At 39.6% G+C, this 22,732-nt stretch overlaps 3 protein-coding genes across 4 annotated transcripts; 2 read left to right on the forward strand and 1 right to left on the reverse strand.

The window, feature by feature from the left end:
• The first annotated feature begins 3,507 nt into the window (after window positions 1-3,507).
• On the forward strand, window positions 3,508-5,470 carry LOC122406410 (2-oxo-4-hydroxy-4-carboxy-5-ureidoimidazoline decarboxylase-like). Its single transcript, XM_043411840.1, has 4 exons — window positions 3,508-3,822; window positions 4,352-4,560; window positions 4,720-4,873; window positions 4,951-5,470. Exons 1-4 carry the CDS (start codon window positions 3,755-3,757, stop codon window positions 5,132-5,134), a joined length of 615 nt encoding a protein of 204 aa, XP_043267775.1. The 5' UTR covers window positions 3,508-3,754; the 3' UTR covers window positions 5,135-5,470.
• Pomp (proteasome maturation protein) lies at window positions 5,166-6,918 on the reverse strand. Its single transcript, XM_043411841.1, has 5 exons — window positions 6,774-6,918; window positions 6,467-6,570; window positions 5,770-5,830; window positions 5,507-5,682; window positions 5,166-5,382 (listed from the first exon to the last, which is right to left on the reverse strand). Exons 1-5 carry the CDS (start codon window positions 6,774-6,776, stop codon window positions 5,295-5,297), a joined length of 432 nt encoding a protein of 143 aa, XP_043267776.1. The 5' UTR covers window positions 6,777-6,918; the 3' UTR covers window positions 5,166-5,294.
• Window positions 6,919-7,063: 145 nt separating this feature from the next.
• On the forward strand, window positions 7,064-12,283 carry LOC122406409 (uncharacterized). 2 transcript variants are annotated; one of them, XM_043411838.1, is made up of 10 exons: window positions 7,064-7,774; window positions 7,906-8,079; window positions 8,165-8,420; window positions 8,967-9,071; window positions 9,171-9,355; window positions 10,244-10,459; window positions 10,934-11,065; window positions 11,281-11,425; window positions 11,801-11,978; window positions 12,106-12,283. In XM_043411838.1, exons 1-10 carry the CDS (start codon window positions 7,703-7,705, stop codon window positions 12,254-12,256), a joined length of 1,614 nt encoding a protein of 537 aa, XP_043267773.1. In that variant the 5' UTR covers window positions 7,064-7,702; the 3' UTR covers window positions 12,257-12,283. The 2 variants fall into 2 exon arrangements, with proteins under 2 accessions (XP_043267773.1, XP_043267774.1); XM_043411839.1 differs by having other exon boundaries at window positions 8,967-9,065.
• The last annotated feature ends 10,449 nt before the right edge of the window (window positions 12,284-22,732 follow it).

The following is a 22,732-nucleotide window of genomic DNA, read 5'->3' on the forward strand; positions in this document are numbered from 1 at the left end:
TTTGCACGTTGATGTTGGTTGGCCAGTGTTCGCGACCATCCCCATTGGGCATCGCACACATATTCGGAAACATTGACACACGCACGAGCGTGTTCGTGTGTCAGTATATAGGTACTTTGGTAACAACTCCGAGGGAACAATGTCACTTGGACTTTTGATAGAAATGCTTCGTAAAAAGGGGCAAAAAGAGTCTCGAAAGGTGTGCGACTGCTCGTACTCTGATTATTACGTAGTACCAAAGTCTCTCGGACTGTGGAGCTATAAAAAGGAGAAAAGAATGACGCGATCGGTGCGTGAATGGTGATGGGAGAAGAGGCTTTTCCGAAAGGAGCGTTCTCATCGCTCTCTACTTCCCTGGCATCGAGCAAAACTCCCTCTACGCGAGGAGAGAAGAAGAGCAAGATGATGAAGAATGGAAGAAACATTCCGAGGTTCCGGAGTAACGACCAGGGGCCTTATATCTATTCTAAAAAGATGAAAATACTGGACAAGAGGAAGAAGCGCAGCTTCGACTGGCCACTCGCGCTGAAGGATGAAAAGGATTCAGCTGCGAGAGTCGGCACCGCGTGATTGGAGCCCTGCATAAAAGCCTTATATGCAGGGAGAATTTAAACGCGAACTCCACGCTCGCGCTCCTGAGCGAGCAAGACAAAAAGAGGGAAGGGGAGAGAGATTTTCTCTTCTCATCTGCCTGCTGCTCGCACACACGCCTCATTTCATATCTATACATATACAGCGAGAAATTCCGGGGCTGCCTCGGCTGCTACTTTTTGTTCGTCTTACTCGGCCTCTGTCCCCTTCTGTATAACCGAACGAAAACACCAAATAGATACTTTTTACGACGGGGGGCTATAAAGTTTCCTCGGGCATCGAGTATCGATGGTTCCAAAGGGGCTAATCTGCGGATGAAAACTGTAATAAAACGTCGTCCTTCTTCGACGCGCATCCTGGAATCCTTTACAGGAATACCCGCTTTTCGATGCTCAATCCACCCGAAAGATGACCGCCGCGTCCTCGCTCTCAGGTAAGCTCGCGCACTGACCCCCATTCCTCGATCTTTCATCCTTCATTTTCCCCTGCTCCGTCGCCATTTTGTATTTACGTTCGATATCGCGGAGCTGGGAGCATTTTTTAGACTCTGCTGATCGAATGAATTTTCTACTTTTCATGCTACATTTCCGAACGTCGATTTTCTTGTGAGGGCGTTTACTTTGGCGCGACACGGTGCTCTCAATATTTTTTGATGCGATATAGAAAAGGTTTTCATGGGCGGGCTCATCCGCCGAAGGCTGCCGCCATTCTCGTGTCGTCGTTACATCGTTTTATCAGATATCGAAAGACTTTTTTGCTACCGCCATTTTCTTCGGTTTGGCTGCGTAAGATCGAAATCAATTGACAACTCTCCTTGGTTCACATCCTCTAAAAAGTCTCGAGCTTTAGTTATTTGAACGGAAATTATCGGAACGATTTGGAGCATTTGCTCGCGAATTACTTTCCGCCTTTTTTTTTAACGCACTCGGCTATAATACTTTTATTCCATTCTACTCCGTTCGAGAAGCTTATCAGATAATGTGAATGTGGAAAAATTGTTAATCGGTAATATCGCGCTAGATTAATTTCCCGGAAGATAACTCGAACGTCGAATCATAATTTTTTATGGATAAATATGTTGCCTCATGCGCATTTTGAAGTGAATCGAAGATCGGTGCTCTCGAACGCCAGGTTGTGGCTGGAATTTTTTTTACATTTCATATATTCACTCATGAGCTTCGTGCAAAAACATTTCCAAGCGGGAGTGACGATTCGAAATAGCGATAAAAATCCGCCGATAAAACTTTCGAGGTATCGAAAAAGCGATTGCAGATGAGAGAAGAAATTTGTTGATTCTTCATTCTTGTTGGGTCAAACAATTCTACGTGGCGAACAAATCAAAGCTTTTCTTAATCGTACGATCTTTTCGTTGCAGTTAATAATATTCATTTGAGCCAGAAAATCACGTGACTGAATGGGCAAAATTTTACGAATCATCAAATTACAGATTATTGATCCCACGATAATTTTGTTGGGTCAACGAATTTTTCTTTCTACTGCAAAAGAAACTATGAAGAATCCATGCGCTGATACCGTCGCTATATTATTGCTGAGTTCGTGAGTAGATTGCTGCGATAAAAAACTGAAAATTCAGCGAATTAAGCGTCTGTCGGTGAATCCATCGAGGAAAAAAAAAGCTGAACGAAATTTCGTTGCTTCAACCAAAATATTTAGTTCGGTACGGACAACAAAATATTCAACAGATAAATCGCAGGGATCTGAGACTGCTGTGAATTATTGCTGTTCGATTAACCAACATTTATGGTAAACGTAGATTCAATAAACTGTAGCAAACTATTTTATTTGAGCCAATGAATTAGGTGCTTGATCAAATTTTTGTTTAGGTTGATAAATTTCATTTTGCTTTCCACAATTTCTTGGTTCACTAATATCGTTCCATTAAACTTACTCATTCGTCCCATGACGAACAATCAGTCACTTTAATGACTGAGATTCAAACTTATATTTGATTGAAGCAACTAGAAAGCGCGGAAGCAAATAAATTGTCTTAGTCATTCGAACAAAAAATAATTTCACTCAAAAGAGTCGTTGAATCGAACATTCCTCATGCAACAAAATTCCATCACTTTAATGCTAAAATTACTTTTCCAGTCTACGTAACTAAGCGATCACCCATCCCAGTATTGGAATTTCACATGAAGCAACTGTATATGGAAATCGTCCAATCTGAAAACCGTTGTTGTGTCTTCTGCTAGAAGTCATATGAAAGATTTTTGGAATTTTTTTTTGATGGTTCAAAATTACGTCCAACGTTATTCATACTTTTTTTTGTAAAAGTGAATTATTTTCTAAAAATTGAAAAATAAATAAATAAATAAATAATTTCGATGAATACGAAAATTAAAACTACTTTTGTATATCTCCACGAATCGAGCGAAGCTTCACGCAGCGAGAGAATGGAATTTGACGAGTCTCAAAAACGGATGATTTTTATCAACCGAGCAAATATTGATTTCATTCTGAAGTTGGTCATAAAATGCTTGCTTTACCATCAGCCCACAACTTGAGCTCGATCGGTATTTTGAAAATTGAAATTCTCTACTTTACCGACTGGCAGTCCATACAAGTTATCAACCAAATTGATCAAGGCATATATAATCTTAATAAAAACTTGCCAAATCATGATTCGAGTGTTTTCGACATGCCACGGCAGACACAGTGGCGAGATTTTTTTTTTTAATTTGAGTTTCCAAACTCGATCAACTTTGAGATAATAATGATCAGTTGATGATAAGCAGAGTGACTTCAATTGACATTTCAAATTTTCAATAAGATACTATTCCAATGCAATAATACGAAAAAATCGAAGGTCATTTATTGCTGAGATAAAATTTTTTCACAATCAAACGTGAGATTGCCCATGCTCGATCGAAGAAATACGATTCTCCTTCCATACGAGATTATTCGAATTACCACGTACGTTCCAATTGATAAGAATTCTCTGGTCGAGGAAAGGGCACACTTTTTTTACTACTTTGACTCTTCGAAACTGAAGTTTGTACCGCAGGCTTCCAATTGGAGGAACGTTGTGAAAGTTGACTTCCAGTGAGCGCACTTTCCTATATTATTTTCGTAAACTTCGGCTGATAATGGACGATAATCTTGTGAACCCAGTCGAGTGGAACTCTTGTGGTTCATTCGAATGCGCCACTCGCACAATGTGCCCCACTTGCCGTTTAAATTAGGTTTGCCTTGCTGCCGAATCGTTGGGTAAGTAAACTATCGAATTTTAAGTTTTAAATGTCACAAATTTTTCTATATTATCGAAAAGATTCCTGACTAGTTTATGCATTTAGAAAATTCGATACAAACTCAAAATACTACTGTTTATCGATTTACAGGAATGAGTTATCAAAAAAAATTTCGAATCTGAACAATAAATATTTGGAACGATATACTTTGATCTTGAAAATATAAATTTTTATGTACTATCACAAGTTCTCAATTGACAATATTTAATTATTTTAATAGTCATATAAAATAACTTAAACTGCACCAGTAAGTTCTTTTATTGAATTTGTGTCGAAAATTGTCTGAGTTATTAATTTTTCTATGTTTATTTCGAGTTCAGAATATTCAAAGCCTTTAAATCGAATTATTGAAAAATGGTGTTGAAACTCTGAGTTGCATAAACCAGCAAGCCTAATGAGAGTCGAAAATTAATTGAATTATTAATTTTTTTATAAAACAGAAAATAACTCGTAATTGTTGCTATAATTTTATCCTTTTTCGATTTTAGAATATTCGACATGAGCATGAATTCGAGCGGAATATTCAGCATCGGTGAGGTCAACGCGCTTGCTGTTGACCAATTCGATTGGATATTTGGCAATATCATAGAACATTGTCCCGAAGCGACACGAAAAATATCGGCTAGAAGACCTTTTAAACGAGTGGAAGACTTGAAAATAGCGTTTGATAATTATCTGGACGAACTCGAAGAAACAGGTATGAAATCCTAGTTGAAAATCGATGTTCCATTGATTATTATTTTGGCAATGAGCTTTTTTGTACCTTTGTAAAAGGATCTTATCGATTGTTTGTCAAAATTCTCTAGTGTTCGCAACAATTGACAGAAATAACGGCGAGATTTTTGCATGATTCTAGAAAAAGAGCAGATTCTCTTGAAACATCCAGATTTGGCAGGTAAATTATGTGATGAAGGAAAACTAACGTTGGAGTCGAAAAATGAACAGAAGAGTGCAGGTCTCGACAAAATGACGAAAGACGAGAAGCAGACCCTTAATAATCTCAATCATTTGTGAGTTCGAATATACGTGTATACGCTCTTTCAGTTATTTCAATTAATTCGAATAATTAAAATCGTTATTTTTGCAGATATAAAGAAAAATTTCGATTTCCATTCGTTATTTGCGCTCGTGAGAATAGAGTTCCTGCAATATTGACTGGAATTGAAGAACGTTTAAAGAATCAGCCGGAAAGTGAACTGCTAACGAGTATAGAAGAAGTCAAAAAAATTTGTAGGATAAGAATCAGTGATCTTGTTTGGCCAGATCCCTAATTTTTCAAATGATTAGAGCGAATTTTAAACATTTTTACTTTTACGCTATGCAACGATATTTTTTTATTGGCGTAGAATTAATATAAATTGTAAAAAGAAAAAGTAATCGAATTCATTGATTCAGTTACGTGACGAATGAATTCAGCAATGATATCGTAAACTACAGAATACCGAGTTGTTTTTCGACGATGGCGTGAGGTTGACCCATCTGTTCTCTGAATTCATGGGTGTTCAGAATATCTTCGAACCTGAAAAAATAGAAAAACGTACGATAAAATCGACGAAATAATGGAAATCGTAACTATTTTCTAGTGCGATAAACACTTTAGAAAATTTTTTGCCCATTTTGATTTTTTTAAATTTGTTTTTTACCCAATTTCCTCATCTCGTCCGAGTATGACGTCTCTCATCACTTTTGACGAATGGAGGAACGGCAATCGACCAACTTTATCTGCAGTTTTGAGTTCCATTGCTAAACGCATGGGTGCATGAAGTCCTTGAATGTTTCTCAACATAACCATTTCTCTCTGCAATCTATTTTTGTGAAACTGAAACATTGAAAACAAAAATCAATCACCATTTAGTTCAGTTCTATGTATTCATTTTTATTATGACACTGAAATCAGCAATCTTACATTGCGTTCTGAAGCTTCGAGAGGATGAGCAAATCCTACTTTTGGCCTAGTCGCTCCAAGCCTGAAAAATAGGATTCAATATGCTGTGTAAATATTCATGAATAATTGGCAGTTTTGTACGAGCATTTCAATGTATAACAGTTTCATTTTTTTTCCTTCATGAGCATTTACAACGAAAAACCAACAGACGGCTAAAACGACAGAAGTATTGATATTTCCAATGGCGAAAGCTTTTCTTGAATTCTTTGACATTTCAAAATTATGTTAAATCTTTAATTTTCTTGAAAATATTCTGTCATTCTTGAAAATGTATGCTGCTTTTTGATTGTTGGGTTTGCTCGATTTTTCTTGGGTAAAATAAAATGAAATTGTCTCTTCATTCGTTACATACTATAAGAGAAAATTGTAGTTTCAGTAGAAGAACTTTATGACCACAAGACAAAATGAATATAGTTCCATAATGAGATCAACTAATGATGAAAAACAATAGTGAAATTGACCTTTCTATTGATGATAATGATCACAAGCAGAAAAAATTTGGCAACTGTGGAAGCTATAATCGTGAAAGACTTCAGAGAATTTTGAGTTCTGTGGCTTTATCAAACTACCAAAAAAATTCCTTCCAGTACAGTTAAAAGGTGATTTCTTTTTCATTTGAATTTAAAAATCATATAGTTCGAGCATTTCTGTTACTTACCCAGCCACCATGGGATTCGGCAATCCATAAATATTACCACCCTGCATACTGCAATCATCAGGATTAACGACGGGTTTGTTTTTTAGGGGTGGCAATCCGAAACTCTGCAAACGGTTTGTGTTTTTATAAATATTACAATACGAAAAAAATTAGTACAATTTATGAACAAGGAATCAATGAATACACAAAAATCGCCGATGGTACACATAACCTCGAACCGTTTTCATTAAATTCTGACACCACTGCGAATCAATTCTTAAATATTCGTTTGCGAGCATTTAAACTTCTCAACTTTTTTTTTACTTACCATTTTCGTAATGTGTTTGAAACTATATTTCGAGATAATTGAAGAATACTCTTGTTGACTGTCAAGATCGACTAACGAAAATGATGCAGCTACTTCTTGAATCCTTTCGAACTAACCAGTTGGCAGCAGTGCTGGAACGCTGAAGTATGTGAACGTTATAAGATAGAAACACACAATGTTTTATCGAGACTAGAGCAACGGAGATCGAGCAGCACAAAACTTTTCAATTTGACCATCAGTTCGCTGCGATCATAAGTATAAAATTTTCGGAATGAACGAACAAAAGTCAAGTTATCCTTGATAATTAACACATAATAAGCATATAAATTCGTATTCATTGTGCTATTTAACGAATATGTGACAACTTCGAAGTGTCATTTACGTTCTCACAGGAAAATAGCCAAGCATTTTGGTACATCAAAATCTTCAGATGGCAACACTCTAAAAACCCAATAAGTGTTTCAAGTATCAAACCCGTAACTCCTACATTATCGACAATTGGTAAAATGCGATTTTTCATTCCATATACTAATTGAGTACTCCGAAGGTAACAACTTCGAAAAATATTGACTGTAGAATAACTAGGATGAAGATTATAGTAAATATCATGCGAAATACTGCAGCATAAGAAAAAATGTATTGAATCAATTTTAGCCACGGTGAAAAACGTGTGTCCAAAGAGAGTTTGTACATAATTTATGGGTTATCAAGAAGAAAAAAAAGTTGACCAATTTGTTTTCTTTCGTGATACAAATTCCTTTTTACCGTGGCAAGATCGATCCTGACAGAAATTACGTGGTAACGACATTATTGACAAAACATGATGGACGAAGCTGGTCTCTATTTTTTCGCAGCAAAGGCAACGAGTCGCCTGTCAAAAAAAACCCTTGAGTGTTCGTAAAAATCGTTGATTTAAATAATTTGTAAGTATGCAAAGAAGAGTGTCGTTGCGCGACACGCTGGGGAATTTATCGACAAAATTAAAGTCGGAAAAGTCGTTCGTAAGTCCTTTAGAATTAGTTGAATTTTAGAATTTCAATAGTTAAAATGGTAGTTGCCAACCGATTCAACTTCGAGGCAAATCGGTTCGTACGACGACGACTTTGCTAGTTTTTTTTTATGACAATGACAGATCGGGAAGTTACGTGGTCGCTATTTCTTCCGGTCAATCGTGAGACGTGTCATCGAGTATTCGGACTGGATCGGGGGTGATCCCATTCCCGAAGAAATCGGCGATGACGTTGCTGTCAATGTTAAAATGGCACAGCGAGGAAAAAAGCAGGAGAAGAAAGGGCTGACGATGGAGGTTTTTAGAAAAATCAAACGACTTCTCATTAATTCTAACTTCTCATTATTCGTTCCTAACAAATCACAACATCGTTGTTCCCCAGGATCGATCAGCCCTTCTGACCAAACTTTCTCGAAGAACGAAGGATGAAAAAACACACATTTTGCATTTGATTAAAACACTTCGCGCCTTCAGAAAATATCCGGACAACTTGAAACAAGCCGTCGCAGCTGTTTGCCAGTATCAATATTTGGGGCCTGGAAGGGTCATTGTTCGACAAGGACATCCCGCTTTTTCACTCTATTATATCGCTAAGGGCGACGTACTTCTGACTAAAACCGTTACCGACAGTGTTACCGGTAAGTGCTTAAAAATCGAGTGTTTCCAGTAACTTCCACCAGTTTTCGATAAAAATCGGGAGAACTAAACGATTTTTTCATCGTTATTTTATTTGCTTGACGATCGGTATGATTATTTTATCAAAAACGTTGTCAAAAAGTTCACGTATAGTTGTTGGGGCCCAGTAGGGGAGTTAAAGTTGAAAAAAAGTATTGAATCGGTGGGAAAATCGGCACCTTTCAGTTGGATTTTCACTCGGTTCAGTTTGAGATTTTTACGAATTCGTTCGCCCGTGTTAATGGTATGCAAAGACGAACTATAAATATTTCATGGGGTAAAAATCGATCGGAGGGTCAGTTTGCGGAGGAAAAAACCGGCGGCAATTCGAGCGATTTGCATGTTATTTTAATTCAGGTTGAAAATGTTATAAGATTTTGGAGTCGCGAGGTGAAGCGCGGACGAAAGTTAAAAACCGATCGAAAAGTGCCGAGTAACGATTGAAAACGATTTCCATGTAAGAAAGAGAAAGAGTTAACTGAACTTATTATCGATTCAATGTATCGAAGGGGATATCACCGAGGTCAAGATCGGTACGATGGGACCGGGCGATATGTTCGGAGAGATAGCGCTGCTACACTCGATCCCAAGAACAACAACCGTCACGAGTAAAAGTATATTCGTATTGTTTTTTCTCAGCGTAAACATTTTGTATTCGACAATTCGTCGCTGTACTCGATTCGGAGATAAAATCAGCTCGCTTTATCTTGCAGCATCGGTCGATCTTTTCTATATCGCCAAAATCGATTTCGATCGTATCTTGAAAAATATTTTACTTCGGGACTGGAGCATTTTGCAAGATGCTCTCGTCACATTCAATTATTTCAAAGCATGGGACGAGAGTACGATACGGGAGTGTTGTATTTTGAGTAAAATCAAGAATTTCGAGCCGAACGAGGTGAGCGCCTGAGGCACATTCCATTTTTTCCAACCCTGTTGACATATTTCGTCCCGCCTCTTTCTCAATTATTCCATAACTTTAAACCCAACAAATATGAAACTGTACATTCGTCATTTATCAATTCCGAAATTCCACGGATTCACGAACTCTATGAACAACAGTTTACTGTATTGAAAAAATGAATTTTTCATCAATTTACAAAGGAAAACGCGATTGCCATTATTTTAAAAATAAAATCAATACACTCTAGAGAATGATAAAAAATTTTCAAGTCTTTGAAATGTTTTCTTGAAAATAATGAAAATATAATATCTTCAGTGCCAAATTCGAAGTCCAGTAGCATTTGATCCAATCTTCTGCTCGTTTTTTAGCCCCTATTAGTAATTATTGACTCCAAAAATTTTTGCTAAAAACTTCGAGCCAATCGTACCAAAGAAAAATGTAGGTCTCGAAGGATTTATTACAAACTGCATTCTTTGCGATAGTACGTCCATTAAATTTTAATCGTGTGTCGAGTCAGGAAAATATTCATGTCAATTAGTTTATTTTTAATGTGATTTTTATTGCTACTTAAACTCGACTAGGTTCCAAAGACTGATTGATGTTGTTTATTGCGTTTCTCGCGATGCAATTGTAACTTTAATCTCTAGATGTCTGAATTGAAATAGAAACTTGTATTTTATTAAGAGAATTTCGTCTAGCATCCGGTAGACGAAAGATCTTTAAATGAAACTTTAAATCTTAGCCAGTAAATATTAAAGCTTGAATGCATTGAAACAATAAGTCTGGCAAAGTTCATATTCCGCTTTTAACGGAGAGACTCGAGTGAATGTGTCGGCATTATGAATTTACGGCTAATCACTACATCGAAATGAATCACTAAAGGTTTTACTAGGCGACGGCAAAGGCATGGTGAATTACGTGTACTTTATATTGGCTGGGGAATGTCGTTTGATCGAGCACATTATTATTCAAGAAGAAAAGTCTTTCGATAATGTGAAGTTCAAGCTTTACGAGCCTGATGAGTCTTCCCAAACTTCTATCGATCGTGCTCGAGGAATAATTCGCAACGACAAACGTGAGACCCACCATTTTATTGAGGTACTTTTTTAGAACGTAGAAATAAATTTAAGAATTCTCGCGACGAGCAGCGAAACGTCACCATTTACTTCAAACTTCACTTACGAATTTGCCATCGATCGTCTGTACCATTTTCGTGAAATTGAATATAAAAAAAAACATTTTTATGGTGAAATGCCCACGGTCGGTGGTGAACGACACTTTTACCAATGAAGCAGTAAAAAAAAACTTTGAAAACTTGTCGCAAAACTGCCATTCACGAAGTACACGTTCACATTTTCGGTATTCGAAAATTGAGGTATTCGTTTGCATCGTTCGATAATGTTCGTTCATTCACTAACGAAAACCATAGAATGAAACTAACTAAGTTTTTCGAACGAGTAAATGTAATGACAGAAAGTTCGAGTGGCTCCTAAACAAAGAAAAGTTTTCGCGATTACTCGTGATTTATCGAAATAAGAAAAAAAGCTTGATTTGACAGCTCACAATTTGTAGGTGAAAGACGATAAATCAACCGAAGGTGACGATCTGTCGCTTGATCCTGCTGAATCGAAAGTGTTGTCAAAACCTGCCGGCAGAATCGATGCTGAACGAATAAGCACCATCACGACCACCCTTCAGGATGTCGTGAGTTTTTATCGATAAAAATAAAATGAGCTAAATTTTGCTGAGCTCGAAGAGAGCATTGCACAACTAAGTTCGTCTCTTAATTTCATTATTTGTCTTGGAACTTCGTACTAATTCGTCAATTTGATTTGGCTACGTGATACGTATGTTTACAAACTAATAAATGTTGGCAATTAGCAAAACTACTTTGGTAAACTTGGAAAACAACTCGACAGGTTAATCAGTGGCACGAAATAACCGAAGTTGCAGCAATGCTCATGAGAGAACCGTCGGTATCTTCGCAACATCAGTACCCACCGGGAGTTCGTACCGTTTTCATGCAAATTTGCAAATTTTTCAGAGGCGCCTGCTTCGGCTTGGGTGGGTACATCATTTTCGCGATAATAGTTCATAAGGATTTTCGAAGTCGTGTAAAATAAGAGGAACGTAACATTCGAGCGGAACTCCAACAGAGTCGATTTACGAAAAATGTATTTGGGATCTCGTTGGGAAAATTATTAGTCGTTTATTAACGTTCGTCAAACGTGCTCGAGTATTAACAGTGAAAAAAATTCTTCCGATTGCTCAGCCCGTCAGAGGCTCAGCACACGAAGAAAAAATGAGTTTTTTCTGTTGCGTATGACGCACGAGCGTTTCGTTGGAAGAAAAACTGTCTCATGACCCGAATTTCAATGAGACAAAGGCACCATCTTATCATACTTTCAAATTCAATGGTTTTCTTCGAAATGGGAATAGGAGAGGAGATGCGTAATCGTCGAATAGTGTCAATAACACCTGTTCGATGTTTGCTGGTTCCTCGATACTGGCTCTTGGAGCATAATCGTGCAAACATATGGGAACGTGTGAAGCTATTTATGGAATCGAAATACCCAACTCAAGAGAAGTTATTGAAGCACTTTGTAACGAATCGAAGGTATGCGAGCAACAGTGAATCATGAAATATAATCAATTTTTCAAACTGAGATGAGGCTCTACGTGTAAAAGAGTTAACGATCCCTCAAGATCGTCTTTGAAGAAAAAGAGTAACGCCCTGTTGACAGGTGGATGAGTTTCAAGCACCTACTCGTGGCAGACATTCTACATAACGGTAGGAATGTTCGTAACGATACAACGATCCACGATGTTCCTTATTCTATAAGGATCAATGAAGAAATCGATGAACCAGCGGGGAAGGGAAAACAAGCGTACTAATAGCAATCGAGCGTACGAACGAAATAAAGAAACAAAAACAACAAAATGATTAAATTTTATTTGGTTGACCCTTGGAAATATATGAGCGAGCGTGAAAACGTTTTATTCTTTTTTTCGAAATATACTCGCCGCTGTTTGGTTAGAGCGGTATTTACGCTTTTTTCTTTATTCTCCCTTTTTTTTTTTTTTTTTAATTTTAAGATCGTTCTTGACGGTCAGAATACACAGGTGAGACGTGGTCCATTCCTTCAAAGGCGTTCCCCGGCCGATGCGGAGGGCGTGGAAGCAATATTTCGGAGTCATCCCGTGGGTTCACTTCTTAATTCTTTCATAAATTATTTTCAAAAGAGCTCCTTTCGCTGTCTTTATCTCCCACGGAAAACGAAAGACGATTGTAGTTTGCCAATTGGCAAAAAATATAAATTTTTCCTTCTCCTGCGAGATAAATTATGCACGTTAGACTTTTCGATCTGTTTCCTTGAGAACTTGTTTCCTTCGAGAATCATCGCAAAATCGCGTTTTCAAAAAATACATATTTCAAGTTTCTCCACTGTCGGAATTCCATTCTGATTCGAAACGTTTCAGTGACATACTTCCTTCCTTTCGAAACATCACCTGAATCTGAGACAGACAATTTTTCACTTGACTCACTCAATGAATCACGAGTGGAATGAAAAAACAGTGGAACACGTGAAAATAGACCTTTGGAAATGGCTGAACACGCGATTTTATATTTTTCTCCACATTTCAGTATAAAATCCCGAGCAGAATGATACGGGCCAGTGAAAACCCAGATTGCAAGAAACAGACATTTTATAAACCACTGTGAAGGATGAGTGTATCAGTGGCAAAAGGTAGCAAGTCATCGGCGTGCGTCGTATCAGATTGATAATCTCGGATTACATTTTCCACGAATAAGCTTTTAAATGGGAAAAATCTTCGAGAGGACGTAGAGTTGTTGCATTTGACGAGAAGTTTACAGTATGTGGGACGACAGTTATTCAATAGGGCGACGTTGGAGCAACAAAAGCTTTTGACGAATGACATGCGGTTGGGCGACATAGTATAAAGCGAAAAGTATATTTAACGAAACTATAATAAATGAGAAAAATAACGAGAGTAATAGAGAAAGAGAAAGTAAAATGTGGCAAAGCTCGTAGGAGAAGCAGCAAAAAGTAGGAGATAACGTTTCACGAGAGAGAGAGCTGAGTGGGTGAAGCGTGAATAAAAACGAGTTTAAAGACTGCGGCGTAACTCGAAAAGTTAAGGGTGGGAAGGGGTTGAAACGAGAAGTACGGCCTCGTTGGAATAACGGGACGCTTGCATAATTCGACTAAAGTGGCAATTAATAGAGTAAAAGTTTTCTTAGGCTGACGCTGCGGGAAGTTAAAATATCCATTTAACTCGACAATTGCAGCATCGGTCCATCCACTCTGGCGATGGCTGGATCATCGCGATACGTATATACTCCGCAGCTTTCAGGTCGGCATGTACCCGCACCCTTAATGCCACGGATACGCTTGTCAAACCCACGTAGCTCATTACTTTATCCTCCCAAAGTGTTTTTATCCAGAAATAATGATACAAATACGAGAGAAAAAAATCGCATTAAAACCTGTTTCCCCCATCTTCCTGGCAAACTTTTCAAAGTTTCTTCCACGAGCGAGAGAGTTGGCAAGTTTTGCATCTTCTCGAAAAGCTTTGGTCAACCTCCCGTGCTGTCCCTTTGCTCCACTTTCATTTTGAATCATTTTTCCACCACGAAATCCAAACAATCAAAATTATCGCTCCGCTGTTTATGAATGGATTTTGAGAAATAAAAATACTCATCGGATTCCCTTCTTAGCAAACGAGTCTGAAAAACTTGAATTTGCGATTTCCGGAAGCGAGTTATTTCGATGAAAATGACGAGCTCGAGAGAGAGATTGCTCTCTAACTTTTGTTACGCATTTAGATTTTCGATAAGTTCAGCAATTACTGAGCTTTCAGCGCCTCCGCACTTTGACTCCCTTTTTCTGTGCATAACTTCTTTCCGAACATGAAAATCCGAGTCCTGGCTAAAGTTAGGACCAGGGTATTTCGAATTTGCAGTATAAAATATTCAGTCGATTCCAACTGTGCAGCGAGAAAGAGCCTGTAAAAACGGTTCAATGACAAATATCTACTCGATAATTCGCTATTTTGGTACGTTCGATTATAAGTAGGTCAGGAATAGTTTGTACCTCGTTTTCGCCTACGAGGACTTGCATATTCATGAATATTTTACGTGATTGGTGTCAAGTCGTGTGGCATATGTATGCAGATGCGGATATTAAGCGGACATGGCTTCTCGTAAATATTAGTTAAACATGGCGTAGAGTTTGGTGAACCTTTCAGCTGGTTAATTGATAATTCTATAGGATGGTGAAGCGGGAAACAAAAATTCCGAAGCAAAAGTTGGACCGGTACAGGATGACGCGGTGTTTGCTTTCGATGAACGCACCGGAGGTTCGTAAATTAAATAGTACCAGCGGGTAAAAGCCCCTCTCGCTCGTGAAACTCCGTAATTAGGTTGTCAAGTGTGCAAACGGTCATGCACTCGTAGAACGAAAGCAAAATTTTCGATTGATCCGTCTTATGAAAGCGTCGAATGACTAGTAATTATCGTGTTTCACGGATGTCGTTATCAAGGTAGTGCAATAATAAAACAAAATTATTCTGGTAGCGGATAAGAAAGGTCCACCGAAAAAACAGTGTGAATTAGATGATGAGAAGGCTCGTACAATTTTTTGTTACGCGCCACTTTTGCCATCACACTTTTCGCAATTGATTGTGTACTTTGGGGCAAAAAAGTTGGCGGTCTCTGATGAAATAAAGCACTTTTTTCTTCCCTTTTCGTCGGAGGTTGCACTGGGAAATCGATCATTTGAATTTCCAATGCTTCTCTCGTTCAGTTCTTTTTTTACGAAACGGTTTGGAAGCTTCGGGCGCTCTCGTCGAATAAAGGGAAAGGGAGCAAAAGAGGGAGCGAGAGAGACAGAAGGAGAAAAGGAAAGAACGGACGCTGGCCTGTAATTAGAAACATTCTGGGTGGAGCGAGAGAGACCCGAGGGAACAAGAATAACAGCGGGTTCTGGGAGAAATAAGTTAGGCGGGGCGACGAGCGAGAGAGAAAGAGACCTCGTTTGAAGGCCGTTTTATTTTATTTTATTTTTTCGAACTGCATCGTCACGGGGCACAGCATAGAAGTTTGAAAAATCGTAATCTTAGTCGAATCTTTCGACCGATTTTCCTCCGTGGTCCTCGAAATATTAACTACCAGTTACGACGAAGCTTTTCCGCCGCCGAAACACGCCGCATGCAGCAAAGCTGCAGCTCGTACGAAAAAATCATGTTATAAAGTTTCTAATTAAAAATCAATAATTCCTGAGGGGAGTTCCACAGTTTCTGTGTACAAAACAAAAAAAAAGGGAAAGAACTGAGGTAGGAAAATTGGAATTTCGATGGCTACTGCGGGTTAACTCGAACTAGTGCTTAACGAGTTCCCCTGCGAATGCTCAGCTCAATGTTCCTTCATCACGATATACGATGAAGCAAAATTGAACTCAAAACAAAATCGTATTCGAATCGATGATTTTATAACGAGCGATGACTGTTTCTCTAGCTGTGAATTGGGCCGGGTAACAAAATCGTATTCGAATCGATGATTTTATAACGAGCGATGACTGTTTCTCTAGCTGTGAATTGGGCCGGGTAACGAGCACGTGTACTGTAAACATACAACGACATATTTCATACGGTTTATATACAGTCTGAACTTCAGTGAAATATGAGAGCAATATTATAAATTAACTGGAAGAACGCTCGATCCAAACGTCACGGAGCTTCGTTATTTTCGTTTGTTTTTTTTTTCATTTCTTCTTCGACATTAGCTCACTCCAAAGGAGTTTGAAAGTTCGTGCCGCGTGGGGTGAAAAATCTGGAAACGCTTCTGAGCGCACGCACGATAAGTCACGGGTATAGAGATATATAATCATACATGGATACGGAGCAAAGGAATATTCGAAAGGCAACCCCCCGAGAGTTTCTCAGGATCGAATTCGCTCCGGGCGAGATGAATACCTAAACTGAATTCCTTTAGTGAAAGGATGCAACAATTTATTTATGTACGAGGGGAAGGTAAACTCTCGTGCTTTCCATTGAGCGTGTTCACCCTTTTTTCAATTTTCACGGCGCGTATCCATGCCGCCGAGAATACGATTTGTTCCGAGCGAAGCATACAATCAGTGGCTGATAAGTTGCTTTGAAAAGCCACACGGTCGAACAATATTCCACTGAAAAAATGAGGGATAGCGAAATAGAAGCTTTCGTCTTTGTAATTCCTTCGTCGAATGATATACGAATCGCGCGTCTTTAAGGGAGAGAGCGAAAGAGAGAAAAATAAGAGAAAAGGGAATATTGAAAGTGGCTCGCGAACGATCCACTCTCCGAGAATGAAAATTAATACCCCGCCGAGGATTGTATATCAGGCGGGAATCGTTAAAAATATTGTACAAGGGATTATGTAGGATAATTCCATCGAAGGATGTTTCAACTACGGTTGAGGATGAACGAGCGTGTGCAGAGTGGCAAAGCCCTCGCGCGTATGGACCCTGCGATGCGAAAGAAGAAGAAGAAAAGAGGGGGGAGAAGGAGAGAGCGTGGGTGATAAATCTGAACACGTGTAGCCAGTTTCCGGCCGACGTCTCGTTATCGACGACACGAGACGCGTCCGGCACATACCGGCTTACAGACATGAGCATGCACACATACGCAGCCGCGCGTATTTCACATAAGATGAGGCGCTTTAGCTTTCCTAACGACTGAAAATTGGATAAACGTGATGAGAAGACGGAGAGGGGGGATGCTGGAGAAAACGGCACGAGCACGCTCCGAGTATATTCCATTTGTTAAATGTATCGCGTGCTGGCTAATCGATCCAATCCTAATTCTACATCTTTCGATTGCTTCTTCAACAACGTGTCCACTGAATTTATAAAGAGCTCCTGCCTGGGACTTATCAACGCGTTAATTAGTCACCTCGCTTATGGGCTGTCAGAGATACGATAAATAAAAGAAAATACGCACAGTCAGCGAGGGTTTCACGAGCGAGAGTGACTTTTATCTGCTTGGAACTTCGTGCTACGATAGCTCTCCCTGGTGATTTAGTGTATTTTCAAATAGTTCTTCAAGATTAATTTGTTATGAAGCAATTCCAGTGATGTCGATGGGGTTACCGCGTTGCTTTATCTCGCGCGGAAGTGACCTATGACAGGAGGCTGTAAGTTAAGAGGAAGGAGCATAAGATGCTGCGCGCTGCAGTTTCAAAATTATTCTATATCGCTCGTTAAGAAGACGGTTGCAATCGTCGAGCCTGTAAATTCAAATCGTTTCAACTCATTCTCAAATAAATTCAGTTTCCATAGGATGCACATGTGACCTTTGACATCGGATGACGACAAGTGTGCAGCAGGTGCTGGGTCGTCAATGAAAAAGCGGTTGGAAAAAGGCTCTTTAGAGGCGCCATCGCGAGACGTCTAATGAAGTGATCAAACGCGCGGAACGAGATCTCGTTATCTCGTATTTTCTACTTAACGATAATTAAACGTCAGTTCAAAAGATTTTAAAAGGGTTGCTCGACTTTATCTCAATACAGGTGTTACCTTCGACAGTTTCTAGAGGACCGGGTCCAAAAAACTGACCCTTTCGGAGGCCCTTCGCGTCTCTGATAAAAGCAGCGATAAAACTTGTGCCGAGTATCGGGAGCAGCTGTGTTTTTCGGGTTTGAATTATCTAAGTTGAAATAAATCATGCTCGTGTGTACGAAGTGAGAATCGAGATGGTTTTAAAAAATTACGGTTCCATGTTCCCAGATATTTGGGCGTGAGTTCACATGTGGATGCATTCTGGATTTTCAATTTACGGGAAAAAGCCCGAAGCGTGTTTCGTTCGGTGCCCGACTAACGGCGCGAGCCTGCTGCTGCAATGTTTCGTTCTCATAAACGAGACAGAGAGCGAGACCGAGGGAGGAAGGTGGTCGAGAGAAAAAGATTGAACGAAGATATAGGGAAAAGAGAGCGTTTGTCGCCGTCGGCTCTTCACCAATGCGCGTTCCCCCTTAAACATACGTTTTTTGTGATCCTCTAAGAAATACAAAAAATAAAGACAGATAAAGAGAGCAACGACAGAGAACAAAGATGAAATGGAAAAATGGAATACGGATCAGTGTAAACGATATCGTCCCGGCGTCCCATTGGGACTGGGCATGAAGCGCGTAGTCCTCGAATAAGGCCAACAAAACTAAAGGACCGGAGGGAGGAGCCTCCGAGAACAGAGTAAAGACTTTGTATTATTGTAAGAAGATTTTTATGCGAAAGGAAGAAAGAAAAAAACAATATCAAAAGAGAGGAAAGAGTCAAAGAGGATGATGTTGGTTTATGAGGAGCCAGCCTCTTTTCCTGTAAGTTTTTATCTCTCAGTAACGAGGGTCCGGAACTTCCTTTTTTTCCGTTCCTCTGCCTGCTCTCTCTCCCTGAGGAAATCTAGAGAATCTCTCACTCTTTCCCTCTCCCTCTCAGTCTCCATCTGGTTGTTATTTCATATATTCCAGCAAACGCGACAGAACATTTAAACGACGAGTAGCAAAAGATCTTTGTCCGATGGTGTCTTTCTGCAATGCTCTTGCAGAGAGAAAAGAAAAAATGACACGTACACAGGAAAAGCTCTCGTGCGTCCCTTCTGAACCGACTGAGAGAGCATGGAACCGACCAGCAGGCACCGAGGTCAGTGATGACCTAGCCCCTCCCCTCGCCCCATCCCTTCATCTTGCTAATCCGCGTTCGTCTGGCCTTCTTCGATCGGAACGTCGGCTTTGAAACGGCCAATAAGGGAACGCTCACCAGACTGCTCGCGATGACCGAGCTCCACCTCTCTCTCTCTTCCTCCTCTGGGCTTTACGCGCACACGTGTCCCTACGTATATCTGTATACATACGACATAGTACATAAACGCGAGCAGAAGGATATCCCCTTGTCCTACTCATAACTCACTCTGATTAATTAGGAGTCCGAGTCGCTTGGTCGGCCAAGTCTCTCGCGTGGCATACGCTTTCTCTCATCCTCTCCGTCACACCCACCCCCTCACTTGACTGAATAACCTGTTACATAAGCTCTCGATTATTGGCCACGAGGAAATACGTACGAGGCACAGTTATCGTCAGACTCTTATCCTTTTTCATCCAACGCTCATTCCTACCCTCGCGCTGGCATTCGCTCAAAAGAAGCAGGTGACCAGCGACTGTGCGTGTATCGCGTTTAATGAGCTATCGCTCGCTGCTTGACTCGGATTTTCGAGATGCGTCTCGCTCTACGGGGGCCCCGAAGAGTGTCCGCGCAAACGATCTCGAAACGAGTTCCTACCAACGGGACATCACACGATACCTTAATTTGCGGAGCGTGTGCGTCGAGGCCCCCCTTTGCGAATCGTCATTCCACAACGGCAAATGATTCTCGACACTCACGCATATATACCGTGAGTATACTCAATCCTTTTATGTTTTCGGTGAAGATAAGTATGAGATAGAAAAAATGAGATTAATATATTTCTCTATAGGAGTAAGTTATAGCCAGGATTGAGGCGAATTCTCTCGTAAATAAATAGGCACTGATTAATCGATATATCGAATCTCGTTCAGGGAAGAAATTTGTGTACACAACCCAGATACGTCGCGCACGCGAGATCAATGCGACAGTTTAATCTTCGTGTGCGAGACCAGCTGAATTTCCACTCCTTTTTCCCCTTTTTCTCGTTTTAACACCTTCTGAATTATCCGAGGGAACGAGAATTTCGACTCTATAGGCGCGCGGCCAGCGGAGAGATATTAGAGCCATAATAGTGCGGGCCACATATATAGCACACAGCGCACCGATTTGGCAAACATTTAGCGTGCCAAACGAACCCTGCTCGATGAATTTTCTATGCGCACACATCCGATAAAACAACGAACCGTCACTACGTGCAAATTCATGTGCGGCACAAGCCTATGCGACTCGGCTCTATTTCTGCACAACCCGGTGCTGCAATATTTGTAATTTGGCCGAGCGAACTCGGGCACGCGGTTGTCGCACTATTCGGACTCTGCCCGATTCCAATGAGGTTTCATTTTTTTACCCTCGACGCAAGTTATCAAATATGTAAGTCGGTATGAAAATTTTGATGCACATTTTGATGTTGCTAATGCTGTGGTGCTGGCTCTCTTCTGTATACTCTGCGTTTAAACAAATTGCGAGATTCATTCGATACTTTGTAATAAAATGGTGAGAAAAAAATCTCGGAACGGCCGTTCTATGACTAGTCAAGTTTGTAACTACTTTATGTTGATTAATTTGAAGTCTAAGTTATTAACAAAATTAATAAACATTTACATTGAAAATATTTTTGTCACAAGAAAGTAATAAAATGCTTTAAAAATATCATAAAAGATCAAATTTATACTTCAACTTGCGACTAGTTAATGATTGAATCGGTACCGGTGACACTTGTAATATACATGACCTAGGGAACATTTTTATTGTGCGAAAGTAAGTTCATATCGGTGTAATGGCACCGAGAAAAAGGAATGGTCAATTCATTAAAAAAAAGCGAAGCTACTAGACGAATGAAAGTACGTGAGTCAGGCTCAAAAATAAATTTGATGTGCCCGAAGTTCAATCAGTTGTTACCAGCAGTCCAACGTAATGACTGACATCCGCTTTCGACGCGTCAAAAACTAAAGTTTTTTCATGTTTTTTTTCTTAAAAGCCCTGCAAGGTAATGTTTTTTTTTAAAGAAACGGAATCTGTGATAAATTTTCTTCACGATATAAATATTTCTGAAGCTCGAACATCGTACAATTTTTTCACAATTAATATTATTGTGAGTTCTCTCATAGGATACCGTGTTAAAAACTCAAAATTGTAAATGAAATAATTGAAAATTTGGCCCCGTAAGAGGCCTCGGAACTATGCTTATCGTTATCGGGGGACCTTAAACTATAATTTACCGCAAAACAGTGAACCTTTATCGACTTTATCGAACGGCTGAACTACTTCTACGAAAAATGTACTTTGACATGTTTCCCAAGCAATAAAAGTTTGAAGAATCGTGATCCGTATAAAAGCTGTGAAGTAATTTAACAGAAAAAAAGATGATAATTTAGCATGAAAGAAGAATCAAGTTCGTGGAATTAGGTCGGAAAATAGGTTCTTTGTTATTTGTATGAAACATGTTACTCACTCGAGAGTATCTATCGCGAGTAATTTGTCGCGGACTCCGACAGAATTCCAAAGCAGGGAGGCGGGCTAGGAGTAAATGGAAGAGGGAGGAAGAGAGAAAGAGGAAACAAGGAGGATGTTATACGGAGCGTGATGAGAGTGCTACCTCGGGAAACACGCTGAAACATCGCTGCGACAAATATTTGTTCGAGACCGCGCGTTGTTGAGCATCTGGGCGCGAATTAGCGACCATCATCGAGAGGAAGGGCACACAACCTCTTCGTTGCTTTTGGCTAGTGCAAGCAACGTTTCGTTTACACTGGACTCCATCAGAACTACGTTGGGGACTCTTCGGGATTCGGTTTCCTTCACGTCCTTCATGTGACACCGAAAAGTCTGTTCCTTCATCCTCGTACATTATTATTAGCACTGACAAAAAAAACAACGGTATTAGTAACTAATATTTGTTGCTACTGTATAACAAAAATATTTAACTATCGCAATAAGGAAAAATCTAGAATTCGACTGCATGTTCGATCTTTATTGATCGTTGAAAATAATTATGCTGCCTATAAGAGTACAGCAAATAATTATTAACAAAAGAAAATAGTGTAGAGAGAAAACGACGAATGCCAAGAAACAATTGCAAAAATATTTGTCAATAAACGAATTCGGTTCATTTTAATGAAAATTTATGACACGAAATCGATGTTGAAATGAATTTTTTTGTCGCTTACATATCGATTTAAAAACTGTTATTTATAAATACTCGTAAAAGTAAAATAAAATGTTGGCTGTGCGTGAATTGTTAACTATGAAAATACTCGAAGGAACGATGTAGCAAATTTGGTTGCGACGAGCTGTCAAAACAATAGGAAGCTGTTGAGTGTTTCCCAAAGGAACAGCTGAACGCGTACCTATGCACATAGCCTGGCGATTCCACCTGAGGGAAGACAATGAAGAATTTGTTGGAAAAGCGATACGATAAAATGGTGTAATAAAAAAAGAGGACTAGACATTAAGTAATCAAAGCGGTTAAGTTCGTCCGGGGTGTTTATGTAGGAAACGCACGATGCGAGGCTTGGCCCAGGGGCTTAGGCATGTGTTTACAGAGGACCCTTTTTCCGACGCCGACGCACAGATATCTTTTTTCCCAAGTATAGGAAGTTTGTAGAGAACGTTGGACAGAGCGAGTCTGAGAGTTGAA

Source organism: Venturia canescens, chromosome 2 (assembly GCF_019457755.1).
Source record: "Venturia canescens isolate UGA chromosome 2, ASM1945775v1, whole genome shotgun sequence".
Lineage (NCBI taxonomy): Eukaryota > Metazoa > Arthropoda > Insecta > Hymenoptera > Ichneumonidae > Venturia > Venturia canescens.